The sequence below is a fragment of the Eumetopias jubatus genome, unplaced genomic scaffold (genome assembly GCF_037043125.1).
Source record: "Eumetopias jubatus isolate StellerSeaLion01/CBP00866 unplaced genomic scaffold, mEumJub1_p1.0 scaffold_13, whole genome shotgun sequence".
NCBI lineage: Eukaryota > Metazoa > Chordata > Mammalia > Carnivora > Otariidae > Eumetopias > Eumetopias jubatus.
Window position 1 is genome coordinate 298,698 of NW_028274819.1, and position 26,350 is coordinate 325,047.

Here is a 26,350-nt window from a genome sequence, read left to right on the forward strand (position 1 = left end):
CCAGAACATAGGTGACTGTTCCTCAGGTACCACTCTTGGTCAGCAGGGAAGGCAGGTCCTGTTTCCAGGGCCAGCCAAGCCTGACACCCAAATGCACTGGTGATGAGTACCCCAGGCGCTGGCCCCTGTCTGAGTACCCCTCTGCCCTCTGCCCCTCAGTGCAGGCGGGGGACGCAAGGCTGGCCTCAGCTCTGAGTGGTCAGCGTTCTCGGGGTATAACCTTGTTTGTGCTAGAGAGGAGAGGAAGGAAACTGAGCCAGCAAGTTTGGGGCCGTGTCACTTCAGAGACTGGACAGGAGGGGCCCACATGCCCAGTGCATCGTCGCCCCACGCTGGGGCCTCTGCTGTAGCTTGTCCACCAGCGGCTGCAGGGAGAATGCTACAGGCCGGCCTCGCCGCTGCCCCTCCACTGGGCTGCACACTTGGGCGTTGCGAACTCCAAACCGTCAGGAGAAACAAAACCGAGGCCCACCCACCTCCTGGGCATCTGGGAAGCTGGAGCTGGAGTCACCCGTCCCGGTGGGGCAGGGAAGTCAACTTTATTGACAGACACATGTTATGTACACGTGTGTTACCGCACACGTCACACCCGTGGGTAAGACCGGATGCTTACGAGCCAGGGGATAAAAAAGAGCACCGTGAGAAGGCGCTAAGGGCCTGGGGCCTGCGTCCACCAGCCGCTGCCTCGACCTCCCTCAGGGCTTCTGGGTGGCAGGAGCTCATTTCCAAGGGCGCAGGTCACTTAAAGTCTATTAACAACTTGACCAGCAAGTGTTTTCACCCTCTCCTCAATGTCCCCCAAAGTCCCTGACCCGCGGCAGCCCCACGGCACCATGGAGGGAGGACCCAGGGACCCTCACACGGTGACTTTCTCCATCACACTGTCAGTGACGTGGACTTCGTCCGCCTGGACGGTGACAGCTGCCGACTGACCGCACAGGTGCTGGTGGTCCTTCCAGTCCTGAAAGGAGAGCACACCCCACATTACCATGAGCAGCCACCTCACTGCAGAGTGGGGAGCGAGACCTGGGGCAGGGGCCGCCCAACCCTCTGGCGGTCTCTGCTCTCAGCCCAGGCTTGCCCACCCTCACGTTTAAGGGACCAGCTCACATGGCAAACCACCAGGACGAGCCTTAAACACACCAAGACCCAGAAGCATGTCTACACTCTGACCCCTCCTGCCTTTCAGAGATACGCACAAAAGAAATATCGTCTATGCAAGGAAACATTTGTATCTGATGTTGTTGCCCATAATATAACTTGCAATCCCGAAGGTAAAAAAGAGCTGAAGCCAGCCACTTGTCCACAGAAGGGTTTGGTGGCTGTGGCTCACGGGAAGATTGGGGACAGGGTGGGTGCGCTGGGCGAGATGCCGGCTCCTCCCCGTCCCCCATTAGGGGACAGATGCTGCTACCAGCCTGTTTGCAGGTGGAAATGGAGCTGAGCTCCAGCAAGGCTGGAGCCTGTGTCCAGGCCTGTGGAGCTGCCTCTCCGCCCAGACCGGAGTTCTGCAGGACGCTGGGCGGCCACGGCCAGTGAGGGCTGTGTTAGTCAAAACAGAGTAACCCCTGGACAGGAGATTACCATTTTATTTGACACGAATGAATACAAACACACTCAGTGGAAACAAACACACCCAAACACTAACGGATGGTTTCCAGGCAGAACTCCAGCTGGTCATCTTTGTGCTATCCTGTTTTCCAAATTTTCCACAGTAAGTGTGCCCTTATTTTTACAATAAAATAGTAACATTTGAAATCATTATATCAAGAAAATGGAAGTTTAACTTGAAATTACCTACAATGAACTTTGTAAATCTACAGAGTGAACCCTCACAGGCTGGCTTCAGGTCCACAGCATCTCACATCCCACACGACAGTTAACCGGGGTCACAGCGGCAAACGGGACAGCAGCAATCATGAGCGTTTTGAGAGAAAACTAGAGACTGGCAAAAGTTCTGAGACCCAACACCCACAACGTGATCTCCGTCAAAAACGTTTGCCCTGCAAACAGCACTAATGAGAAAGTAAACGGACAAGTCACAGGCTGGGAGGAAACGTTTGGAGTCACGAATCCCATGAAGGACCCGTGTCCAGCATGTACACAGAACCCTCCATGCTCAGCAAGAGAAACAACCCAACTCACATATGGACAAAATATTTGAACAGACATTTCCCCCAAAAAGACGCACACCACCCACTGAGCGGGGGAGAGGACGCACGGCCGCCCACCGAGCCCGCCCGGGAAAGGATGCACAGCCACCCACTGGGTTAATGGGGGAGAGGATCCTCAGTATCACCGGTCACTAGCAGAGTGCGGATTAACACACGCTGGGGCGCTGCTGGGCAAGGGCCCGGGCAGCCGCGGTCCACTGCACCGCCCCAAGTGCGGGAAGGTAAAACGCGCAGGCGCTTGGGAAAGCAGTTGGGAACCGTCTCAGCAAAATTAAACACAAATTTATAGATGACCCAGCAAGCCTGCACCACCGTATCCAGCTAGACGTATGGAAACATGACCACCCGAGAAGGTGCACCAGAGCGTGCCCAAACCCGCAACGACCCGTGCTGTCAGCTCAGGAACAGGGAAGCAAAAGGAGCGAAGCAGTGACGCACGCACCTTGCAACGAATGAGCTGGGGAAACACGGAGCCGAGAAGCCAGATGCCGAGACCACACAGCACAGGACTCCAGGTACTGAGCTGCCCACAGAAGGCAAGGAGATTCATGGGGCCCAAGGCGTCTTTCTGGGGTGATGGACGGTTCTAAAACGGAATTGTGCTGTTTGCACAAGTACGATGTACATTTTGAAAAATCCCTGAACTGTGCCCTGAAGACAGGCGAATGCTGTGGTGTGGCTGTTACACCTCTCGAAGGTGCACCCCACATGCAGGATGCAAGAAGGACGCAGTCTGAGGGCTAAAATCCACAACGGTCCCACCCCGGTCCACCTGGCAGCACCAACCCCCTTGCACCTGTTTTTGGGGGCACAGAGAATTGGAGGGGCCCTTCCAGCTGGACTGCAGGACCTGAGATCAGCATTTATGCCAGACTAGGAAGGGCTCAGGCTTCGATCTCCTCCCTCACATCCTGTCCAAAGTTCATTTTGGGTCCAACATGAGAGGTATGGTTTTTGAAATTAATTTTATATCAACTTACATGAATAAAAACAGAACATGTCTTTATCAACACAACAAACACAGCACACAGTTAACACAATCCATGGAAAAAGGGAATCTCTGTCAACAAGATCATACCTCAAATCTAACCTCCCAGTTCACAGAGGTCTCAAGACTCCAGTTTACATTCAGACAAAATCTGACCTAAAGGGATTCCACTGAGAAAGACACCCACGGACCCTCCTGTGCTGGCTCCCATTCAGGACAGATGGCAGCAACAAGCCCAGAGCCGCGCCACCCTCCCAGCCACCGCCCGTCTGGGCTCCTGCTCAGCCCTGGGCACAGGCTGCTGCCCCAAAGTACCCACAAACAACCTGGTGCCCTTTTCCTCAGCACAAAAGCCTGCTGACACCACTTGAGGGAAACGCAGACTGCCGGTCCCATCTCCCAAATCCCTAGCACCCACGGACAGACAGATGGGTCAGGGGCTAAGAGTGACCCTGGAAGGCAGGTCGTGCCCCCACAGACGCAGCCACCGGCCACCAAGCCCTTGGGGGCAAAATGCTCTGGCACACTGTCCAGGGTGGTGGGCAGGTCTCCGGGGGTTGCGAGGAATGTGAGAACTCACCCCTTCCTCCCTGTGCGCCGCCGCCTCATGAAGCCCTCAGGCACCTGCACACCCCACTGAACAACTCCCGCCCATCATCCCCACCCACCCCTGCCCGGCATCTGCTACACCGGCTACAGAATCAGAAAGCCCCGAGGAAGCGAGTGCCCTGGCCGGGGCCAGTGGTCAGCATGCACATGTCCACTCGTCCACCGCGTCCGGGCAGCAGGAAGGTGGCCCTGTTCATCCACATAACACACTGCCTTCTTCACTCTGCTCGGTTAAGTCCGCACACAGAGAGAATTACACCCTGGGGGCCGCTGAGTCCGCACGGGAAGGGTGGAAACACCTGACCCTGCGACGGCTACTCTAGGAATGCGGGCGAGCCATGGAAGCAGAGACAGGGCAAGGGCCCCGCCGGCTCCAAGTGCCCGGGCTGGGAAGCGCCGGCTGTGACGACCTCGGGGCGGGGACCCCCTAGGGTGGCTTCTTCTTTGGGACTTTGGTGGAGCCTGCGGACACGGGGAGGAGGCCGCTGCCCGGGCACGGGGGGTGGGGGTGGGGGGGTGGGGGTGGGGGTGGGGGTGGGTGGGGGTGGGGGTGGGGGGGTAGGGGTGGGTGGGGGTGGGGGTGGGGGGGTGGGGGTGGGTGGGGGTGGGGGTGGGGGTGGGGGTGCTGGGCCTTCTGGAAGGAGCCGGTGCAGCCTCTCAGAGCGAGGAGGGGCAGCGGGGGGCGGGGCGGCGGGGGGGGCACAGGGGGCGGCGCGGGGAATGCAGGGGGTGGGGCAGCGGGGGACGCACCTTGCGCTGGCAGAAGGTCGAGCAGTAGTTCACTTTGTGGCAGCCGGTGCACTCGCTCAGGGCCTCCCGGCCACAGTTGACACAGGACTGCTGCAAGAAGGACACAGGCCGGTCAGTGTCGTGGGGACGCCTCCAGCCAGCCAGCCCTGTGACACGTGTCCCCACCCCCGGTGGCACCCAGACGCACCTTCCCATCACCCCCACAGCCAGCTCCTCTCAGCGGCACTCCTTGTGCCCGCAAGAGATACGGACACAGCAACGTGGGGCCTTTTCCAAAGTCCGAGGAATTTCATTTGTGCCAAGTAAGCAGGGGAAGCCCAACCCAGGAGCGACCGAGTTCTCAGGCACTGGTAACATTTCCCGCGCACCTGGAGCTCTTCCTTTGGGCTAACTGAGGACTTCACACAGGTTAAGTGCCCTGTGCATGGGCGGTCAGAGCGGTGCGGCCAGTGCAGGGACCGTGCAGCCGTGGGCTCTCCCGCCAACTCTCTGGCACAGGCCGGGGCACCGTCCCAACGACACTGACAGCAGGCCAAGGCCTGTGCACACAGGTCAGTGGGTCAGGGTGTGAGCGGCACCCACGGAAGTCACACGCGCCTCTTTACACAGGGAGCCCCCGCTCTGCGTGGATGAGCAGACCACAGCTAGCCTCTTGCAGAGTTCTGTTCTGAACTTCAGCTTCCTTCTTCACAAGATGCTATATTTACCACATGTAACGTTTTTCCACTCATAAAACCGCCCGCAATGTGTACTCGCTCACTTCCAGAAATATGAGCGTTAGCTGGAATCCGAGGTGCTCATTTAGTTTGCCCCCCTGCCTCTACTTTATAAGGCAAAATACATAAAGGAAAGAAAGAAGAGACAGTCTATAACCCCGTACAGAAATTTCTCCAGGGAGAGCAAAGGCTTCCCAGGGTTCATGGCACCCTGAATGGAAGCAGAGGTGTGGCTGGGTGTGGGGCCCTCGAAGAGAAGAGGCTCCGCGGGAGGGTGCCTGCGCACACGGACTGCACGCCCGGGGGAGCCTTCCTCACTGCCCTCAGGGGAGGCTTCATGCTGGAGGCGGCAGGGGGGGCTCAAGTCCTCTCGCAGGACGTCTGTCCCTGCCAACAAGAGAGCACGCACTCATCTGGACCTTCCAGGTTTGCGCTCCAAGCGCCTAGCAGTGTCAGTAGGAGGCAGTGACTCTGAACTGAATCAAAATGTCACAATGAACAGATGGAAAGGGGCTTGTGCCTCTAGCACACGTGAGTGCTCTCAGCTCCTCAGCCTTCCCAAAGCACACTGTGGGAAAATCATTTTTTAACCAGAAATCACACTGTGATTGGCACGTGAGTCCGCCCCCTCAGCTTCAGGTACAGAGACGGACAGACACGTACAGAAACCCCGAGCCGGTCTGTACATGCGGGTTGTGAGTACACGGCTCCGTCTGTCCGCTGAGGGGCCCAGAAGCTTCGACGCCCCAGTGGCGAGGAGCACGCCGGCCCCCGGAACTTGGTTCCCCAGACCGTCCTCCAGTGAAGGAACCAGGGCTCCTGGGGAAAAGGCTGGTTCCAGGGCTGGGGCAGGAGATGCCCAGCTGGGTCTGGGGGCCGTCTAGCGCCAAAATGCACACCGAGGGGAGGATGCCAAAGGGGCCCAGGAGCCAAGCAAGAGCTCCCAACGGCCAGAGGTGCAAAAATGTGAGCAAGATAAGGAACACAGGTCTAGGGTACAACCCAGGGTATAAAACACATGTAAAGGGGCGCCTGGGTGGCTCAGTCGGTTAAGCGACGGCCTTCGGCTCAGGTCATGATCCTGGAGTCCCGGGATCGAGTCCCGCATCAGGCTCCCTGCTCAGCGGGGAACCTGCTTCTCCTTATGGCCCTCCCCCCTCTCATGTGCTCTCGCTCTCTCATTCTCACTCTCCCAAAATAAATCAATCTTAGAAAAAAAAAACCATAGGTAAACGAGCTCCTCCCAATACGAACAAACAAATGGATAGAAAACAAATCTCTGGTGCAGAAGAATTCCAAAAAGACACCAGGATTCTGCACCCACGCTCCCTGTGTCCCCCAGGAGGGGGACGGGACTCACCCCCTCCCCAGGCTGTACTAGCACAATGACTCCGTGTGCAAAGGGAAAAGTCATTTTTATGGAGAAACCTCTGAGCCTACATACTGCCTATGACCTGCCCCCCAAAAGCCTATGCTGAGCCTTTGGGTATTGGGGCCCTTTAGGGTTAGATCAGGTCCTTAGGGTGGGTCCCCTGAGGGACAGGTGCCCTGAAGACACCAGAGAGCACTCTGTGCCCCAATGTGAGCACACGGTGGGAATGTGGGGGCCTGCAGCCTGGAAGAGGCCCCTCCGGGACCTGACCCTGCGAGCCTGCAGGCGCCCTGATTCAACCCCAGCCCAGATGACTGTCTGGGCTCCACTGCCCATGTGTATCCCTCTTCCGTTGGTGCACTTCTGTGCCTCCTATGCTTAGCTCTTAAAACCAAGGACGAGGCTAAGGAACGGTGAAGCGGCCAATGCCAGCTGGGTAGAAGCGTCAGCCAGGAGCCCATGGCAATGGGCCAGGACGAGGCCACAGGCTGGCGTCTGCTGGACACTATGCCCTTGACAGGGAAGGGCATCTACTCTTCTGCCCCGTTTGTTTAATGTCTGCTGAGCTAATTACACGAATGCAAATGACTCATGATGAAAACTGCAAAAATCTGAATTGCCTCAGCTGGGCTAAATTTGATTTTTTTTTCTTTGTAATTCCAAATAAAATGTCCAAGCAGGCAGTCCTAGGCCTTCCCTCCCTCTGCTGCAAACAGCGGCACTCTCGCTCAGGGAGCCCACCTCTTCCTGACCCCTACAGCCTTCGCTGGTTGTGTCTTGTCTCCTGACCGCCCAGGACTCCTGGGGAGATACTTTGGGAGGGGTTCTACCAGGATCTTCCCAAACAGCCAGCAGTGTTTGTTTTTCCAACCCTGAACGTGTTCCCACGCTGCAGTCACACCGAAGGGCCCCTTGTGATGGCACAGAAACTTGTGTTCTCTGTGGGTGGGAGCTCCGGGAAGGAAGATCTGTTTCACACCGGCCCATGTCAAACACTCCTGTCACGGCAAGTCCCACATCAAAGAGACACTTAGCGGTCTCCCCATGTAAAGCCTAGATGGCCCACAGCCCCGCCCGCCCCTCCTCCCACCTCACGGAACTCTGCCCCCTCCCATGGGCCACTCTTGTGGCTGGGACACGTGCTCTGGGCCTCCCCATCCACACACTGCTTGAGTGGGGGCCTTCCCTTCCTTCTGAACCCCTCCAGGCCCCATAAGGTCCCTGAGAGCAGGCTCTCCATGGGGTCATGCAAATGCGAGGCCCCCTTACTTCACAAGAGCCCAGCATGCAGGCACGGCCATCACAGGGCCACAGAGCTCAGATTTGTCATCCCGTGTGTGGAACTGGGCTCTGCAAGCACACGTGACATCACCAGGCTATCCACAGGGCAGGGCTCCATGAGTTTGGGCTGCGCAGTACCTCCACCTGGCCTCCCCCATCAGGCACTCAGCTCTCCACAAAATTATTTAAGAATGACACGTCCTGGGGCTCCTGGGTGGCTCAGTGGTTAAGCGTCTGCCTTCGGCTCAGGTCATGATCTCGGGGTCCCGGGATCGAGCCCTGCCATCAGGGTCTCTGCTCAGCGGGAAGCCTGCTTCTCCCTCTCCCACTCCCCCTGCTTGTGTTCCCTCTCTTGCTGTGTCTCTCTCTGTCAAATAAATAAATTCTTAAAAAAAAAAAAATGACATGTCCTGTCTATGCCCTGTCTATGTCTCGAGAGAAAGGACAGACATGCCCATCACAGGTCCAGCCAATTTCGCAGGTGCAGGACACTGACAGGTGACAGATACACTCAGTGGGGAAGATGCAGGCCCAGACGTGGCCCTCCCATTAAATCGCTTAACATTTTTCCACCTGATGGGATTTTAAGGATAAAGGCATTTCGTGTCCGTTTCTTTCTTAAAAATACATAAAATTACAAATAAAATCCAAAGTCCTGCCTTGTGGGGGTGGCGACCTCACCAATTCAGCCACGGGCAAGAGACCCGCCCCTGTGTCATGGACTTTTCATAACAGGAATTCGGTTTCTGGATCCTTTGAGTGTGAACGGAGAATGCGAATGCTCTCACATGTGAGAAATAAAACACTCGGTGGCTCCCACGCCAAGCTCTACGCCCCTGAACGTTGCCACGACCCCTGGCATGGCAGAAGCTACCTCTGCTGTGTCTCCATGTGCTTTCAAGTCTGTCCCACTTGTCACTGGAGAATTCTTACCAAGAGGAGAAAATACATCTACATCAAGTACAAATTCTACTCTGTGAAAGAAAAGCCCACAAAAATTAGTGATGAGGGATGCCTGGGTGGCTCAGTCAGTTAAACATCTGCCTTCGGCTCAGGTCATGAACTCAGGGTCCTGTGATCGAGCCCCCTGTCAGGGCTCCTTGCTTGTTGGGAAGCCTGCTTCTCCCTCTCCCTCTGCCTGCCACTCCCTCTACTTTGCTCTCCCTCTGTCAAATAAATAAAATCTTTAAAAAAAAAATTAGGATGAAAAATCTAAAACTAGAACACTCCCTCCGCTCATTTCCTTGCCAGCACGAAGCTGAGATTTCTGTCCGACTGGTGCCACCTGAACCAGTCTGACAGGAGCCCTGTGTTCACAGGGAGGGGGTCCCAGCACCCCTGGCCAGGGGGGAGTGCAGAGAGCACAGGGTGACCCCAGACACTAGGTCTCCGCAGCACAGAACCATCCTGTGCCAACCACCAAGGGTGGGGCACCGACCAGGTCCTTGGCTGGGGGCCTGCAATTCAGTGACCATTCTAAGTAAGAACACAAATGTCTGTTTTCCAGTCTATGCTTCTACATACAATTTGAATTAGCAAAACGCAGACATTCCTTCCATCTCATTCCCCAGACACTGCCTGGGCAGCTGTGGAGAGACATGCTCTCCTTCCCAGAAGGATGCTGCTGGAAGGACCAGCCGTGGAGTTGGCAGCTGCCCCGTGTGTGGCCTGGGCCCCAAGACCCGGGGGAGGATGCCACAGCTTTTCTTCACAGCTCAGATTCCCTCCCCACCCTTTAAAATGATCCCTCAGGGGTGCCTGGGTGGCTCAGTTGGTTAAGCGACTGCCTTTGGCTCAAGTCATGATCCTGGAGTCCCGGGATCGAGTCCCACATTGGGCTCCCTGCTCGGCGGGGAGTCTGCTTCTCCCTCTGACCCTCCCCCCCATGCTCTCTCTCTCATTCTCTCTCTCAAATAAATAAATAAATAAATCTTTTTAAAAAAATTTAGAAAATAAATAAATAAAATAAAAAAATAAAATGATCCCTCAGGTCCATTTTAACTCTGGGGGAAGGATGCCAGCAACACCCATTCAGCCATCTGAGCAGTACCTGCATCCTTAATATGAGACCCAATGAATGACCATAAGTTTAACCTTTTACAATCACATTGACTTTTTAAAAGTCCCCCCCGCTTTTTTTTAAAGTAGGCTCCGTGCCCAGCGTGGAGCTGAACACAGGGCTTGAACTCATGACCCTGAGGTCAGGACCTGAGCTGAGATCAAGAGGCAGGTGCTTAAATGACTGAGCCGCCCAGGTGCCCCTAAAAGTACTTTTCCTAAGCAAACACAAATACCCAATTTAAGAATGGGCAGAGAGCCTGCAGAAGCACAGCTCTATTGTAGACATGCTGGTGGCCAAGCAGCTGGGCATCGTTGAGCTGCTGAGGAGATGCATAGCACAGAGAGATACCCCCTCACACCCACCGGGCGGCTGGAGCCTCACCATCTGCAGGACAACACCAAGACTTCAACAGACGGGAAGGAGAACACAGAGAAATGGGTCATTAAAAACAGTTACAAAAGTAGTTATAAAAACAGTGACTAAAAATCTTCCAAACTGAATCAAAACCAACATGAAGACCTGAGCTTAACATGTTAAACGGGCCTCTTTACTTTCCATATACTGTTGCCTTGAAGGGTCTCCCTGGGGCCCTGGGGACACGGGAGGGTCTGCCCCAACTCAGGTAAGTCAGCTCCTGGACACACTGAACCTCTTGCCAGAAGAGCGCCTTTCAACAGTGAGCCATCTTCTCCAGAGCCCACATCCCCACCTCCTCCTCCACGGGCTTGCTCACACCACTGTGTCCCTGCCCAACTCAGCCGGGGTCAGGCCCCAACAACCCTGAACCCACTGGCCAACCCTGAGCCTGCTCACCCGGCCGTGTCTGTTCCTTCCCACAGAAGCCACTTGCTCACATCTCCCCCCTCACTCCCTCTGCCTCCCAACCCACCCAGGTGCTTCCCCACGTGGCTGAGTCTGGTCCAGCGTGCCTCCTGCTTCTAGGGAGCTGGGAAGTGCTCATGTCTTCATCACGATGACCATCCCACCTCTGCATGTCTGACCACACCTCACAAAAACAAATGCCAGTGCTCCGAACACATCAGCACACACAGGCACGTCACAGCCACATGCTAAACACCAAAAACAAAGACAAGCTCCGGACACAGCCAGGGAGGGAGACCTGTTATGTGGAAGGGATCAAGGATCCTGCTGCAGGATGCAGGGGTGGCATCTTCAAAGAGCTGGGGACGACAGACGTCGAAAGCACTCCAACTGTGCTTCAGAAGGAAAGGGGGTATGGTGGCGGCGCCGCATACACAAGGCACACTGTGCCAAGAAATGCAGAGGCGCAGGGCCCAGCGGCGCCGAGAACACCCGCAGCGGCTAACCAGAAGGCTCCGCACATGTGGAGTGCATGCCGGTGCATGAAGGCAGTCTCAGTTAAGTGTCCAAGCGTCACTACAGAGCCTCTGACTGGAACGGGATCTGGTCTGAAACCACTGATGCTAAGAAATCTAGAAAATTCTAAAATGTTTGAGAACCTAGGAGTCATTATCTTTGGGTAAAGAGATTAAGATTTTTTTTCCTACTTTTCTCTTTTCTATAAAATTCATTGATTATGTATTAATTTAAAATTATAGTTTTTTAAAAACTCTTTTAAATGTATCTGCTTCTTCAGAAGAACCAACATTTTTCTTCCTCGGGAAAAAAATCGTATGTTAAGAAATCGTTTAAAAAATTAAGAACCCATGGGGCGCCTGGGTGGCTCAGTCGTTGGGTGTCTGCCTTCGGCTCGGGTCATGATCCCAGGGTCCTGGGATCGAGCCCCACATCAGGCTCCCTGCTCCGCGGGGGGCCTGCTTCTCCCTCTGCCACTCCCCCTGCTTGTGCTCTCTCTCCCTCTCTGTCTCAAATAAATAAATAAAATCTTTAAAAAAATAGCAGTAAATAAATAAATAGATAGATAGATAAAATAAAATAAAATAAAAAATTAAGAACCCAGGGGCGCCTGAGTGGCTCAGTCGTTAAGCGTCTGCCTTCAGCTCAAGTCATGATCCCAGGGTCCTGGGATCAAGTCCTGCATCGGGCTCCCTGCTCGGCGGGCAGTCAGCTTTTCCCTCTGCCGCTCCCAGGGCTCGTGCTCTCTCTCACTCTCTATCTGACAAATAAGTAAATAAAGTCTTCAAAAAAAAAAAAAAAAAACTAAGAACCTGAAAAGCTCTTCTTTCCTCTGATCTACAAAAAGTAGAAATAAACGAACAGAAGTTTTCACATACAGATTTTGTGAAAAAATATCAATCTGACTTTTGTTTACAAGTCAAAGTCCTGGGGCACCTGGGTGGCTGTTGTTAAGCGTCTGCCTTCGGCTCAGGTCATGACCTCAGGGTCCTGGGGTCAAGCCCCACGTCGGGCTCCCTGCTCGGCGGGAAGCCTGCTTCTCCCTCTGCCTCTGCCCTTCTCCCTGCTTGTGTGCGCTCTCTCTCACTCTCTCCGTCCAATAAATAAATAAAGTCTTTTAAAAAAACAAAACAACCGCATGGCTGGTGTGCTCCCAGTCCCCACCCCAACCCTGTGCATCTGAGCCACTAGCAGAGCTGCTCCACACTCCTTGGACCTCACTCCATTGCGCACAGACCGCTCCTGCAGGTGCATGCCAGGGAGAGCCGCTCCGGCAGGTTGGGGGTTGGGCCACCTGTGCCCGCGGTCGAGAGGACTGGCCCTCTGCAACGTAAAGGCTCTGGGGAAAAGCCAAAGGGGCTGAGCCCTCTCTGTGCTACAGCGACCAGTTGCCATGGAAAAGCGCTCTGTCCCAAGGCTCTGTGAACCCTGACGCCACGCTTGGGATCCTACTTCTGAAGAACACCCTGGAAGCTAGAAGGGAAATGCCCACAATGGCACTCAAGGGGCCAGGGAGGTGGTCTCCGTGGGGCACCGAGATGCAGGTGGAGGGGCTGGGATGGGAAAGGGGGTGGTTAACGGGGAAGACGCACATCTGCCCACCAGCTGCCTCAAAGACAGCCCAAAGGAGGCCTCTCCAAATTCAATAGAGCCCAAGACACGTTTTCATCGTATGCCAATAGTCTAAAAAAAGTATACGCAATGTCCGTGACAGGTGAGTGTCCAAAAACAAGTGTCCATGGACTGGTGTGGAACATCTTTTCCCTTTTGAGATAAACCAATCCTATTTACAAGAGCACAAAAGCCTGAGCAGTAAGAGCGTTCAACATTCTATGAGAAAAGCTTAATTTGTAAACGATTCTCCAGTCTCGCTCTTCCAGAAAGGTGGGGAATGTAAGCCAATGTAGACACCGCACGGCAGGCCCCAGAGCCAGCAGAAGGCATGGGTCGGGCAGCCACAGACCAGTGCTTTCTGCTCAGCCTGACGTTACCTCTTTCCGCTCTGTCTCCGCCTGGGCTCTGGCCTGGGCCGCGGCGGCTTCTCGGTAGGAGCTGGCCTGCTTGGCTTGCTCGAACAGCGTCTTCAGCTGCTGTGCTGTACTGAGCAAGGAGTTGACCATCTCTTCCAGGTACAGCCAGCTCCGCTGTTCTGACATTTCCAGCCCGTTGACCACTGTGGGCGACACAGCTTTGGTGGGGGTGGAGGGTGGAACTGCCAAGGCCGGCAGAGAGGTCAACACTAGAACGGTTGGAAACCAAAATAAAACAAGAAATCATTATATTTCCTCCATTAAAACTTCTCATCAAACGTTGGAAAGTGTGGGGGCAAGTGACCCCAGGCATAAATACATGACCTCTCCCTAAAACGCTAGAAGATGGGGAGACATTGCTACATTCACAGCGCTGCACTTAAACGTCCCTCATGCCGCCACCTGCAAGCACCTATGAGACCCAACCCTGTGCGTACAGGGCCGGAAGCCAGATGCTCACAGACAGAAACCACGACAAAGTGTGCCCTGAGCAGGTGGGCCTGAAGCATCAGATGGTGTGGGACAGGGACAGCCTGAGGCAGTGACTCCGGTTACACCACGTGAACACCTGAGATGAAAGAATGAGGGCGCCCGGGCTCCGTCTCTGCTCGTGTCGAGTCCTCCCCGACGTCTGTGGCCACACATGGGGTCCTGATTAGGGGTCACGGGCGTCAGGCTTCTCACGGAGGGAGGACGACATTACAAAGATGGAAAAAGGAGGAAACTGGAAGGGACCTGTGGTTTGGATGGGAACTGCAAACTCAATACACGTGCCGGAGCCGGGACACCCGTGTACGCGTGTCCCACCTCTGTCCACTGGGAGGGCCTGCGGGCAGGGACACCGCCAGAGCAGTGAGCACCCCGGCCTTCCAGGACAAAAGCCCCCGATGTGCCCCACGTAGGAGATGTGGGCGGGGGGGGGGGGGGATAATGAAGTGCTCGCGAACAAGAGGTTTGTGCGTCTGCAGCGCTATGAGTTTCCGTGTTGCCACATCATCTGTGAAGGCTAAAGTGTACAGCCACCCACCAGCTGGGATCATGAAGCTCCCTTGAAAAAAAAGCGTAGAGATGGCAATGTGTCCAAAATGTGTGGTTAAGTGAGACGTGGAACCAAAATGCACGTGTGGCACATCATCATTAGGTCTTGGAGCGGGAGCGACGGCAACACTAGCCCTTCCACGTTTCACAGACACCGAGTGCTCCATGCCGGCCCCCGAGACGCTGGCCTGGACGCAGGGAGCGCACACCCTCATGGGCAAGTCCCGGCAGTAGCATGGGCCTCCACGTGGGCCGTCTGCTGCCACACTGCGTGTGGACGACCGGGTGAGCCGAGCTCCAGTGGAAGCACGTTCACAGACACGGGCAGCGGATCGGACTTCGCCAGCCCCCAGTCAAGCGTCTCAACAGGACAAACCCACACAAAAGCTACTCCACTTAGAAATTCTGTCCTAATGAGCAACTCTGAGGATACCAGCCTGCAAGTGCGGGAACTGTCTCAAACCAACCTATTTTGGGATGAGATGTTGGCAGCGCGGCCTCTGGAAACGGTGCGATCTGACAGCTGTCCTGGTAGCCTGGGTAGTGGGGCTCCGGGTGGCCGACTCTGCACGGGGGCTGCACACCCGCCTCTTGTACTGTTGGGGACACACAAGGAACACGACAGCCTGCTGACCTGGCTGCGGCTGCACCACGCCCGGGTGAGTCGGGACGGCAGAGATGCTGCAGCTGGGGTATACCGGGGGACGTCAGTCTCAGCCACATCTCTGCACCTTCTGGCCGTGGCTCCTGGAGCACCTACCAGCGCGCCATGGTCCCAGGGGCTTGTGCCGCGTGGCTGCTGGAGAGCAGGAGTCGGCGGACTGGAAGCATTTTCTGTCACACCGATCGACCCGCACCCCCGCAGGTCTGCCCGGCGTCCTCCTGCGCCCACCAATCTGAAGCCCCTGCTCCAGGCTGCCGCTACTGCGCCCAAGGTCAACAGAGGTGACAGGTGCCACCCACGGGGCGGGTGCTGAGGACAACTCACCCGTGGCTCCTGCGAAGACATCGCCCTGGGCCGGGCTCTCTGAAATGACAGCGGTAGCCTCCACGGTGGATGCCCGGTCAAAGGTCAGCGCGCCCGAGGTAGTGATCTGTCCTGAGGGGGTCACGGTGACTGGAAGAGCAGAAGTGCTGTTTACCACCCGGCTCTCCCACAGCGCAGGCCAAAGCCTGGACACAGCACATGCCCTAGATGCCTCTGCAATGGCCGGAAGAGACCAGTAACCCTCAGCGGTCCCCCCCGCCCCCTCCTCAGGGGAGGGGACCCGGGGCTGAGGCATGGGCGGCGGGCTCTCCACAACACCCTGCTCACATCCGACCTGGCAAAAGAGGCAGGGACGGCTTCCTCAGAAAACAAACCATAAAGCGTAAGCCTGCAGCACTTGTGCTCCTGTCGCCTGGGGCTGCCCGAGTCTGCCCAGCCTGCCCGCACTGCGGGGCTGCCTCGGCGGGCACCCAGCACAGGCGCTAACCGCTGATGCGTTGTCCCCGGGACTGCCTCGCCCCACTCCGTAAATCCCTGCTGCCCATTCTGAGCTTCAAACACAGACCTTCCCTCTGCCCTCCCATCTTTGAGACAACGGTGTGGGCCGTTCACACGCCGGACACGTGCTCGAGGCTGCGAAGACCAAAACCCAAGAACCTTCACTGGGAAGGTGCCCACATGGACGCCCCCTTGGAGGAGGAGCCACTCCAGGTTCATTTCATTAGAAATATGCGTGGGCACCCGCAAAGGGGTCTCCGGAGACGAGGGAGCCCCCCCAACGGTGTTCCCCAGGCAAATAGCGAGGCTAGCCCCAGGGGTCAAGAGGTCGGAGGGGCCACGGCTCCATCTCGCTCAAACTCACAGGCGGTGGCAGCTGTGGCGGGAAGCAGCGTGATGTTCTTGGGGGGCTCCTTCTTCACGGGGGTTGTGGGCAGCTCGTTCTCCTTCTTGCGCCTTTTGTAGGGGACAAAGAGCCTGACGGGACCGCTCTGCAGGGAGAGGCACAGTGAGGGGGAGGACGGAGCTGCCCCGCACTCCACTGCTGACAAAGCGACCCGCTCATCTCCCTCCCGTGCCAGGGGCACAGCGAGGCTCGTGAAGGCGGGAAGCTGCAAAGACTGACCTCTCCTCAGGCCCCAAATTCCTCACAATGACAGAATAGACACTTTTTAAAAGAATACGTGAATAACACTGTTTGAACACAAGAAAAAGTATCATCAACATACAGGATTTTTAGGAACTGCAAGGAGACAGAAAGCAAAAGGGAATGAGTTAAGGAGAAAGAAGAGCCCCCTGCCCAAAACGAGAACATTCCCCAGAAAGGAGGAGGCTCTGTGGTCACCAACTACAGGGGAAACCTCAAAACACCAGCAACCACAGAAGGGACGGTGACAAGCACGGAGCAGATCTGGGAGGGGCGGGGGGGAACCGACAGCTGCAGACCCCAAGGGCTGGACCATCTTGCTGGACGTCACCATGCTCGGGGGGCATGAGACCCCCGGGAACCGACGCAGGCTCACTGCTGCGGGCCCCTCCACTCAATTTTTCACTTAGGTCTTCTGTTTTTTCAGTTCTAGAATTTCCTCTCGGTTCTTTTTTTGTAATTCCTGTCTCGTTATGGAGAGTCTCCACCTGCAGAAATATGGCCATCCTCCCTCCTGCTCTGCACGGAGCACACGTGGAGGCCGGATCCCCAGCGGCTGTTTCTGCAGTAAGTGCGGTCACTGGGGGCCCTGACTCGAGGGGTCCGAGTGCTCACTCCATCTGCCGCGTGAGGGCACAGCACCACCGCCTGCCGCCAGGGGGTCTCGCCTGTGAGAAACCAATTTCTGCGGTTGAAGGCCACCCCCCGCCCCTCCTGGCCCGGCTGTGGTGTTCTGCGGTGGACGCCTGAGCCACTGAGACATCGTCCATGGATTCTTCTGACGGGTTCCATGAACACAGACGGTACCAGGAGGCCTCTGTCAAAGTGACATCTCGGCCATGTCTGCCGTGCGTTTTCTCCTGTGCGGCTCCTACTTTCCATCTGTGTGTCTTATACTCGAGCAACACTGAGACTGATTCCTTCTCTGCAGGGCTTCCTGCTGCCGCTCATGGGCTTAGTGACCTGGCTGCACCCCCGCAGAGTCCCACCGGGGGAGTCTCACTGGGCAGAGTCCCACAGGAGGATGCTGCCCTGCTTCCAGCGTCTGCTCCAACAGTGCCCGAGGCATAAACTGCTCCACTGTCTGATCCCAACTGCATTAAGGCTCCTTTATGGGGAGTTTTTGAGACAAACCTCTGAGGTCTGTTCTTATCCCAGGACTCTTGTGAGCTGCAGTTTTCCCTGGTTCTCTGGTTTAGCCTGTTGCTCTCAGGCTCTGCCAGCCTCCCCTTCAGGGCTCACGTCCATACAGCACTGCTCCAGAGCCAGGGGCAGGAATGGTCCTCACGTCTGTCTGAGCGACAGCCCTGCTTTAGTGGCAAAGCTCTGGACAGCGGCAGAGCTCTGGTCTCGGTCTGCCTCCCATGGCATAGACCTCCACACTAGGAGCGAGCTGGGGTGAGGACGCTGAGGTACAGTACTCCTACCCTGCCACTCCTGAGTGGAGCCTCTGCCCTGAGAGAGGTTGGGTGCAGGAAGGCAGCCCCGATCTCTCGGTCACACTTGCCCAGAATTTAGTTTCTGCCACTCAGAGCCAGGGCTGGGCATGCCGGTCCCTGGTGCTGAAGGGAGAGGGAGTGGGGCTCCCTTTACAGGGAGCTGGAGGGAAGCAGGAGTGAGCAGGTGCACGGGGCTCTTCATACTAAGGTCCCTGAAGTGGAAGCCAGAGTGTTAGAATTTGCAAGTTCGATTCACCAAGTTTTAGTTTATGGACTGTGCCTTTGGTTTCACATCTGAGAAACCCTAGGCCATGAAGTTCTCCCCTGTTTTCTTCCACCAATGTTAGTTTTATGTTTTGGATAAATCCGGATCTGTGATCCATTTTTAAGTCATTTGTATATAAAGCGCCAGGTTGAGGCCAAGGTGCGTCTCTAGGCCCACGGCCGTCTGGTAGTGCCAGCAACTTGCGCATGAGCACACACGGAGCCTCTCGCTTCACCGATACCGTACATCTTCATGACGGCAGCCATGGAACAGGGCTTAATCAGCACGTGCTGGGACTCCTCCAATTTTACTCGTTTTCTCCAAATTGCTTTGGTTGTCCTATTTCCTTTGCCTTTCTGTATACATTTTAAAGTCAGCTTGTTTAAAGCTCCACAGAACCCCGCTGGGATTTGGATAGGAACCGCATGAAGCCTACAGAACACTGTGGGAAGAACTGGTGCTCTCTGCGCTGTTCTCCACCCCACGGCCTTGGCGCATCTGTCCCAGGTCTTCCCCAGGCCCTCTCTACAGCACTTTCTAGGTTTTTCGTACGCGGATTCAGTACATGTTCTGTTAGATTTACGCGTATTTCAGCGTTTTGGAGTAACTGCAAATAATTCAAGTACTCTAAACTTCCAGATAGAACAAATTCCCTCTTACTGCTCTTTTTCTCCCTATAAGATCCCCGAGAATCTCACTACTAGTTTCTCCAGGTGAATTTTAAAGTCATTTAATTTTCACAAAAATATCCCATTGTTGATTTCACTAGAATCACATTCAATCTATACACAAACTAAACAATCTAAGAATATTTAGTTTTGGGGGCGCCTGGGTGGCTCAGTCATTAAGCGTCTGCCTTCGACTCAGGTCATGATCCCAGGGTCCTGGGATCGAGCCCCGCAACGGGCTCCCTGCTCCGCGGGAAGCCTGCTTCTCCCTCTCCCACTCCCCCTGCTTGTGTTCCCTCTCTTGCTGTGTTCCCTCTCTGTCAAATAAATAAAATCTTAAAAAAAAAAAAGAATATTTAGTTTTTCCACCCAAGAACATGATGTCTCTCCAATTAAATGTTCATATCTTCTAATTATTAACCAGATGAGTAGTCAAAATAAAATCAGAAAATCTCATTGAGCAGCTTCTAAAATTTGAAAATATTTTTAAATAGAATTCAATGCTAAGGAAAAGTGAATACTGGGATATTCATACGTTACAAATCAGTATCACGTTTTTGAAAGCAACATACATTAAAGTCAATGAAAAATAGTTATTCTTTTCAAAATTGTTAAGGATTTACGATAAAGAAATATTTCAAAAGATATTAAAAGCTCCTTATAAATAGTTTCAATGTAGTATTCTTATGAAACAACGTTAAAAACGTAGAATATAAAACAGCACACATATACTTCTTATATCCATGAAGAGAAAGTGTGTGTCTGGTTTTGGGTTAGATTGGTGATGCTACAGGAGCTTTCTGTTGTCCAGACAAGCCCCTTCAAGTGCTTTGACCGGCGGGCAGCCTCGTGCATCACCTGAGGCAACAGAGCAACGTCGGAAAAGCAGAATTTGAGTGAGAAACTGATAACAAGCCCCAGCTAGGCTGCGGTGCCAGGGACACAGGGACATACAGCCCTAGAGCTGCATGCACGGCAGGAGGACAGGACAGGGCACGCGAGCAGGGAGCTGAGGGTGGGCATATGGAGCCGCTGAGCGAGCCAGAGACTCACCAAGGTCATGTCGTCACAGCATGCGGCACAGGTGCAAGATGCAGCGTGAGGGTTTAGGATCCCGTCCTGAAACGCAGGTGCGTGAGAAAGTCAGCCTTCCGCATGAGCCATCGACGCTAGAGGAGGGCAACTAGTTCTGCCACTGCTCTGCCGCTCATGCAGTTCAAACCCTGTCGCTTCCAGAAACTGACCTCTCCCCCACACTTCTGTACATTATCAGTGGCAGGATCCACAGCTTCCCCTCCAGGAGGTGAAAAGGTTCTACGGACATTATTTCTTGATCAACACCCAAAGCACTACACTGCCAAGAGCAGTGAGAGGCCCTCTTCTTGTATGATGAGTAAACTGAGGCAGAGGGAAGTTAGGCTTTTGAAGGGGGCACACGCCCCAGCCGGAGCTCCTGTGTTGCCTCATGCACTCCTGACAATACCATCACTGTCCTCCTGTGTGAAACACCAGCAAAACAAGGCTGGTGCCTGGCCCAGGGCCACACATCCAGGGGGCACAGGACCCAGAGCCCGACCGCCTGACTGCGTTCGGCGGCCCCGCCACAGGGCACAGCGGCCAGGGAAGCCCCACAGCCTAAGCCTGGGGAGACACTCCTGCTGCATCTGCAAGCTTTCTGCTAAGACACAGGGCACCTGAATGAGGCACTGCAACGGCCTGCCCGCGTAGCGAATGCTTCTCTTCCAGTCTTTACTGCTGGCTCTTCCTGCCATGGCTTCAAACTCAGTTGGACTGTACCAGTTCTCCCCCTGCTTAATGCATCGGCCCCGGCCTCCTAAAATGACACACGGGACCAGCAGAGTAAGGGCAATGCCCGCCCACAGCACCGCCGTTGGCTGACAGTGGCCAGGTCCCCCTCCTCTCCTTCCCACCTCCTACCTGGCTCCTCCTCAAACACCAGAGCCCCCACCTGGGCCTGCGTGATCTCACCCTTTCCCATGGACAGCCCCCACCACGACATCACACGTGCAGGCCACGCCTGCCTACTTTATCTGTCTGCTCCCCGGCCACGGGCAACAAATGCCCAACATGGTCTCACACGGAGCTCGTGACATCTGCCCCACTCCCAGAATGGGGGTGGGTCCCCATCGCTACGGGTCCCCAAGCTGACCCGGGAACTTAGGGAGCGCACTCCAGGCCTGCCTCTCCCCGCGCTCTCCCTCCTCCACGGATCACTATGTCTTCTCACTGTGCCCCCACCACGCCCCAAACCTGTCCCGGCCTCAGCTCTAGTGCCCAGGGGCCGCGAGCCCAGCCTGCTTCACTGGGCCCGGGCCCTGCGCAGCCACCAGGGGAAGGGCGTGTCTGCATCCTGTGCAGCGGGGGCCCACGCCGCCTCACCTGAGCCCAGCCGGCTCTTGAACAGCGTGCCGCTGATGTTCCGGCAGCGCACGGGCAGCTCGCTGTCGTACACCGAGGGGTCCCAGTTGTATTTGGTCCCGCCTCTTTCTTGGCCGGGAGCAGCAGGGCTTGGAGGGCACTGAGGGCCTTGAGCAAAGGAAGCATTTTGAAAATAAGAGATGCGGGACACTCCCAGCACAACCGGAAAAATACAAGCACCTCCTGGACTCTAACGGCGGGTTCTACCGCTACCACCCCAACACAGCAGCACCGTCCCCTTCCGCTCTGGGCAGCTCCTCTTCGGCCTGGAAAAGCCCACTTTCTCTCCTCAGACAATAATATTCCTATTCCAAGTTTACCACAAAACTAAAGAAGCCAATTCCAGAGTGAACCCGCGAGCGCTCAGATGCGTTCTGCTCTGGAAAGCCGGGGGCAGGAACGGGCAACACCTGGAGTAAGCGGAGCAGCTGGCCCCTTCAGCCCGGCCGTCTCCACGATGCTCCCGTCCGTGTGCACGACAATCAGCGTGGCCTTCTCAGTGTTCAGGCTGTCCCCGATCTGCAGCGCCGTCCTGCCAGACTGGAAGAAAGAACGTCCCCTAAGTCGTCTCAGACAACAGCTGCACGGCCTGTCGCCTGGTCCTTGCTCACCATCACCAACAAGGGCACCGACTGGGATTCCGGGGCCTCTTTCAAAGACGCCCCTAAAACACCTAAACACAGAGCCAAGAACAAGAAAGACAATGCTCCGGGAGGCCCTGAGCAAATGCTCACAACCGCCTGCCACAGGGAAAAAATAAACATGTCCCACAAATACACCCTGGAAACAGGAAGTACCCTCACGTCTACCTGAGCAGCCTCTGCAAGTTCACAGGTTTCTAGCGAGGGTTCTGAGAGACAAGTCCACAGTCACAGCCGGGGTCTGGGGCAGGATTCCCTTTTCATGCCCATGCCCCATGCACAGCTCTACCGATGGCCACCAGACACCAGGACCTCCCCAACCACGCTGCTCATACATCTGTCCACGGTGGCCAGGGGCTACCATGACAGCACCTACTTCCTCTGGGCTGGCCTGGCCTCACCCTTCAAGCTGCCCTGCTCCCCGGGAGAGCCAGATGCCCCTCTCCCATCCCTGCTGGCCCTAGGCGCACACCTCACGGGGCTCTGGCAAACAAACTCTCAAGGCTTTTCCCAGACAGCCCTGGGGTAGATGACACTCACTCCAAGCAGCCTGTTCAAACCCAACATCCTGGGGTGCTCTGATGCTTTCATGGTGAGAATAGAACCGACGAAGGCAAAGTGAAAAGACCTTTCCTTACATCTGAAAATCAAATCAGGGGAAGTGAGTACCAGCTCATTGTGGAGTCGAGGGACCTCCACCCCACGAGCACACAGACACACACACATGTGCATATTACACCCATGCCTGGGCTCATACACCTGGAGAGTCATTGCCTCAGTAAGCGTGTCAACACTGCTCATGTCTGAATCACTTAACACAAGCAACTCTACTGGAAAAAGGGAACATTCTGTGTTCATTTACAAATCACAAAACTATTTTCCTTATTAAGGCCAATGAGAATATACAGATATTTGAGACCCAGATCACACTAAGTCTGCGGGTCTTCCTGTCCTCAGAGCCTACTGCAAGCACTGCATCCAGGAGGCTGCACCCCAGCTCCCTGACCCTCTGGCTCCAGTGCTTTCTAGAAAAGAGGACAAACCAGAATCTGCTGGGAAGGAGAGACCAGTTGGAAGCATGAAACTGTCAGCTGGCTATCAACTCATATGCATTCTGACACCCTAAGAAATAAAGCAAGTTTCTGAAATCTGTAGTCTGCTATTATAATTAAGAGCGCAAGTTTTCTGTTTGTTGCCATGCCAACGACAGTAACTTTGCTTCCAGGGATATAGTGTCCCAGGTGTGTGATCAAGGCTAGAGAGAAACCGTAACTGATGGCTGTGGCAAAGCTCCAGGAGAGTCCCCCATTGTGCGGTCATCTGGCCAGGACTGACCGGGAGACAGGAGCACAGTCACACCCCACAGGGCACCCAAGGAACCCAGAGCAGGCCTCTGGGACAGCCAGGCTTAGGGAAGATGCCCTCTGGGTTCTGGGGAAAAGTGCTCGCAGGGCAGCTTACCAGAACGTGTCCCGAGAGGGAGGCGGCATTCGCCACGGACGTGGTGAAGACGTTGTCTGCGGAGGCGCCCACATTGGCCACGGTCACCGTGGTCACCTCTGCAACACAGGAGTCTGATTCAGCATACTGTCAGAGCTGGGGGCCTCCCACTTGGGCCCCCAAACAGCATCTCTCCGTCAGTTATCTGCACTTCTAACCAGGGGACTCTCAACGTTTGTACACTAAGTGCTCACTCAATACTTCTAGACCATAGGCTAGGTGATCTGGGTCTTAGAAAAAGAGAGAGGAAAGGCTCTCCTGGCATTAGAGCCTTTCTCATTTGCAGTGAAAACCCGCCCCCGCCACTGTCCTACTGAGCCGCCCCTGGGCTTCTTGCTCCCTTTTAGGAGAAAACCACACACCAAGGCTCCAAGCATCCTGTGATCATCCTGTGATCAGACACCTGCCGTGTCACTGACAGACAGTTCCCTCCCTTCCCGGCCCCCCTCTCCAGGTCAGCACAGGGCAGGCTCAGGTCCCTTCAGCGCCCCCCCCCCCTCACTGCACACTGCAGCGGCTTTCCTTCCCTCTCCGGGGCTGGGTCACACAGCGCTCTAGAACGGCCCGTGCCTGGGGCAGTCTCTGGCACACGGGAAGTGCCCCACAAACAAGGGCCCAGAGAGTCCTGCATATTCCATGACGCCAGCGCCCTCACACGCCACTGAACACCTGTCCCCCGTCTGTGTCCTCCCCTAGACCACACCCCAGGAGTGCCGAGGAGATCCCTGCCTGAACACACCGGACTCGGCCAAGCAGCTGTCTGCCCAGAGGAGGTGGGCTCAGACGGGCAACATGTCCCGCTGAGTTACTTCCACCTGGAAATTACCCGACCTCAGGAACTTATGACAGAAAAGTTGTAATGCTTTCAAGTATGCAAAAACACAACTATAAAATTTTGCAGGAAAAACAACTCATTTCTCTGAGGCTGTGATGAATGGTATCACATTTCTTTTCCGCATCCAGAAAAAAACATTATGCAAAAAGCACAAAAAACTGAAGAAAAACTTCATGGTCCAAAATCCCAACATTAAACCAGTTTAGCCACAAGAACCGCAGGCTCTAACAGCCGCAAAGCTTCTTCCCTCCCTCGTGAGGCCCCCCAGGCAGGCCACACACAGACCACGGCACTGGGGCAAAGCAGGACCTGGCCTGCACCTGCCGGAGGAACACCTGCAGTGACCAGGCCGAGGCGCGAGGAGGCTGCCGCCAGCCCCCAAACCTGGGCGCTCCTTAGGTGAAAGCGCCTGACAACGACATGGCGATGCTCTGCCGGGGTTCCCACGCACACCTCCGAGTCCTCGGGGGCCTCCGGCGCCCCTGGGGCGCTCCCGGTTGGGACGGGGCGCGACACCGGGGGCAGTCTCTACCATCTTTGGGTCCGAACAGAGCCGAACGCTGCCGAGCCCGGGTACTCCCGAGCCTCGGCTCTCCGGCTCCTCTTGAACGGAAGTGCCCGAGCGCGGCCGGCGGGTCGCACGGGCCTCGGCCGCGGATCGAATCGACCCCCGAAGCGCGGCGCGCGGGCGGGTCCCTTCGGGAGCAGAAGCGAAAATGGCCGAAGGGCCGCGAGTAGGGCGGGGCTGTCTCCCCTACCATCTGGGGAGACACACTGGGGCCGACAGGAGGGCAATCTGGGGAGTCAAAGCACGACGCCGACCTCTGCCCCCAGAGGTCACGGGGCCTCCCGAGCTGGCCTCTGCCCCCAGAGGTCACGGGGCCTCCCGAGCTGGGTGAGCACTGTCTTGCCCCCTGGCTCTCAGGTCACCCCTGAACTAACGCCCACGATTCCCGGTGACCAGACACACCCACCCTCAAGCCCCTCCGGGGCAGGACCCACGTCCGATCCCCCGGCCCCCGGGGTCACCCGCGCCAGGCGGAGACAGGGAAGAGGACAGGCAAGGCAAGAGCAGGCAGCGGGAAGGTTCTGGAAGGAGCGCAGAGCGCGGCACGCGGGGGGCCGGGGAGCAGGCACCAGTTAAGAGGTCTGGGAAGCAGGTCCGGGGTAGTGCGCACAGCGGGCGGGGCCGGCCGGTGACGTGGGCAGGCGTGCCGCAGCGTCAGGCGCGCCAGGTAGGTGCGAGGCGTGCGGGAGGCATGTGTTCGGGGGAGCAGCGGCAGGCCGGCCGCCGGGGCGCGCGCCGGGCCGGTGTGCGTGGGAGGCAGGGCGTGCGGGGCAGGTGCGCGCAGGTGCGCGGGGCAGGTGCGCCGCAGGTGCGCGGGAACCGCGGGCGCGCGGCACTTGCCTGCAAAGGCTGCGGCCGCGGCGGCCTCGTCGGGGCCCGGTAGGGCCTCGGCGCCTATGTCCATGTGCCCGGGCTCGGCGGCCATCACCGCCACGGCCGTCACCCGCCGTGTCTCGCGCTCTGCCTCCGAGTCCCCGTCCTCCTCCGAGTCCTCGTCCCTGCTGAGCACCGGCTCCTCCGCCTCGCCTCCCGCCGCGGCCGCGGCCGCCGCCGCCACAGCGGCCGCGGCCGCCACCGCCGCCGCCTCGGCCAGGCCCAGCTGCTTGGCGGCCGAGTCCGAGTCCTCCATCCGGACTCCGCCGAGCCCGCCCGAAGGCGCCGGCCGGGGCCGCCCGAAGGCCGGGACGGAGCCCGAAGCGCGCCGCGGGAACAGGGCCGCCCGAGCCGAGCCGAGGCGAGCCGAGGCCGCCCGAAGCTGCCAGCCGAGCCGAGCCGAGCCGAGCCTGCCCGAAGCCGCCCGCCCCGCCGAGCCGAGGCTGCCCGAACAGGGGCCGAACCGGCACGAAGCGGCCTAGTCGAGCCCTGCCGACGGCCAAGAGTCCGGAACCGAGGAGGGCCGAAGCGGCCCGAAGTGCGGGGCCGAGTCGGTCCGAATTGGCCCGAGGCGGCACGACGGCTTCCGAGCGGCTCTGCGCTACACCCTCCCCCCCCCCCCACTCAGCGCC

The 26,350-nt window shown here is 56.6% G+C and overlaps 1 protein-coding gene across 4 annotated transcripts; it reads right to left on the bottom strand.

Moving 5' to 3' along the window:
• Window positions 1-502: 502 nt before the first annotated feature.
• On the bottom strand, window positions 503-26,317 carry DEAF1 (DEAF1 transcription factor). 4 transcript variants are annotated; one of them, XM_028094235.2, is made up of 13 exons: window positions 25,686-26,317; window positions 23,404-23,501; window positions 21,712-21,841; window positions 21,263-21,409; window positions 20,557-20,696; window positions 19,916-19,981; window positions 16,209-16,335; window positions 15,347-15,475; window positions 14,826-14,954; window positions 13,282-13,463; window positions 4,522-4,611; window positions 2,617-2,760; window positions 503-961 (listed from the first exon to the last, which is right to left on the bottom strand). In XM_028094235.2, exons 1-13 carry the CDS (start codon window positions 25,972-25,974, stop codon window positions 857-859), a joined length of 1,776 nt encoding a protein of 591 aa, XP_027950036.2. In that variant the 5' UTR covers window positions 25,975-26,317; the 3' UTR covers window positions 503-856. The 4 variants fall into 4 exon arrangements, with proteins under 4 accessions (XP_027950036.2, XP_027950035.2, XP_027950034.1 ...); XM_028094234.2 differs by having other exon boundaries at window positions 13,282-13,529; XM_028094233.2 differs by lacking the exon at window positions 2,617-2,760 and having other exon boundaries at window positions 13,282-13,529.
• Window positions 26,318-26,350: the final 33 nt, after the last annotated feature.

What these genes read in the sequence shown, in the direction of transcription:
- DEAF1 (XM_028094234.2), bottom strand. Translation starts at nt 25,974, where the DNA reads ATGGAGGACTCGGACTCGGCCGCCAAGCAGCTGGGCCTGGCCGAGGCG. An exon ending in CGTTGCAGTGCCTCATTCAG is followed by an intron (nt 19,982 to 20,556) that starts GTGCCCTGTGTC and finishes CCTGCGTTTCAG; the next exon opens with GACGGGATCCTAAACCCTCA. An exon ending in AACATCTCATCCCAAAATAG is followed by an intron (nt 13,530 to 14,825) that starts GTTGGTTTGAGA and finishes CAACCGTTCTAG; the next exon opens with TGTTGACCTCTCTGCCGGCC.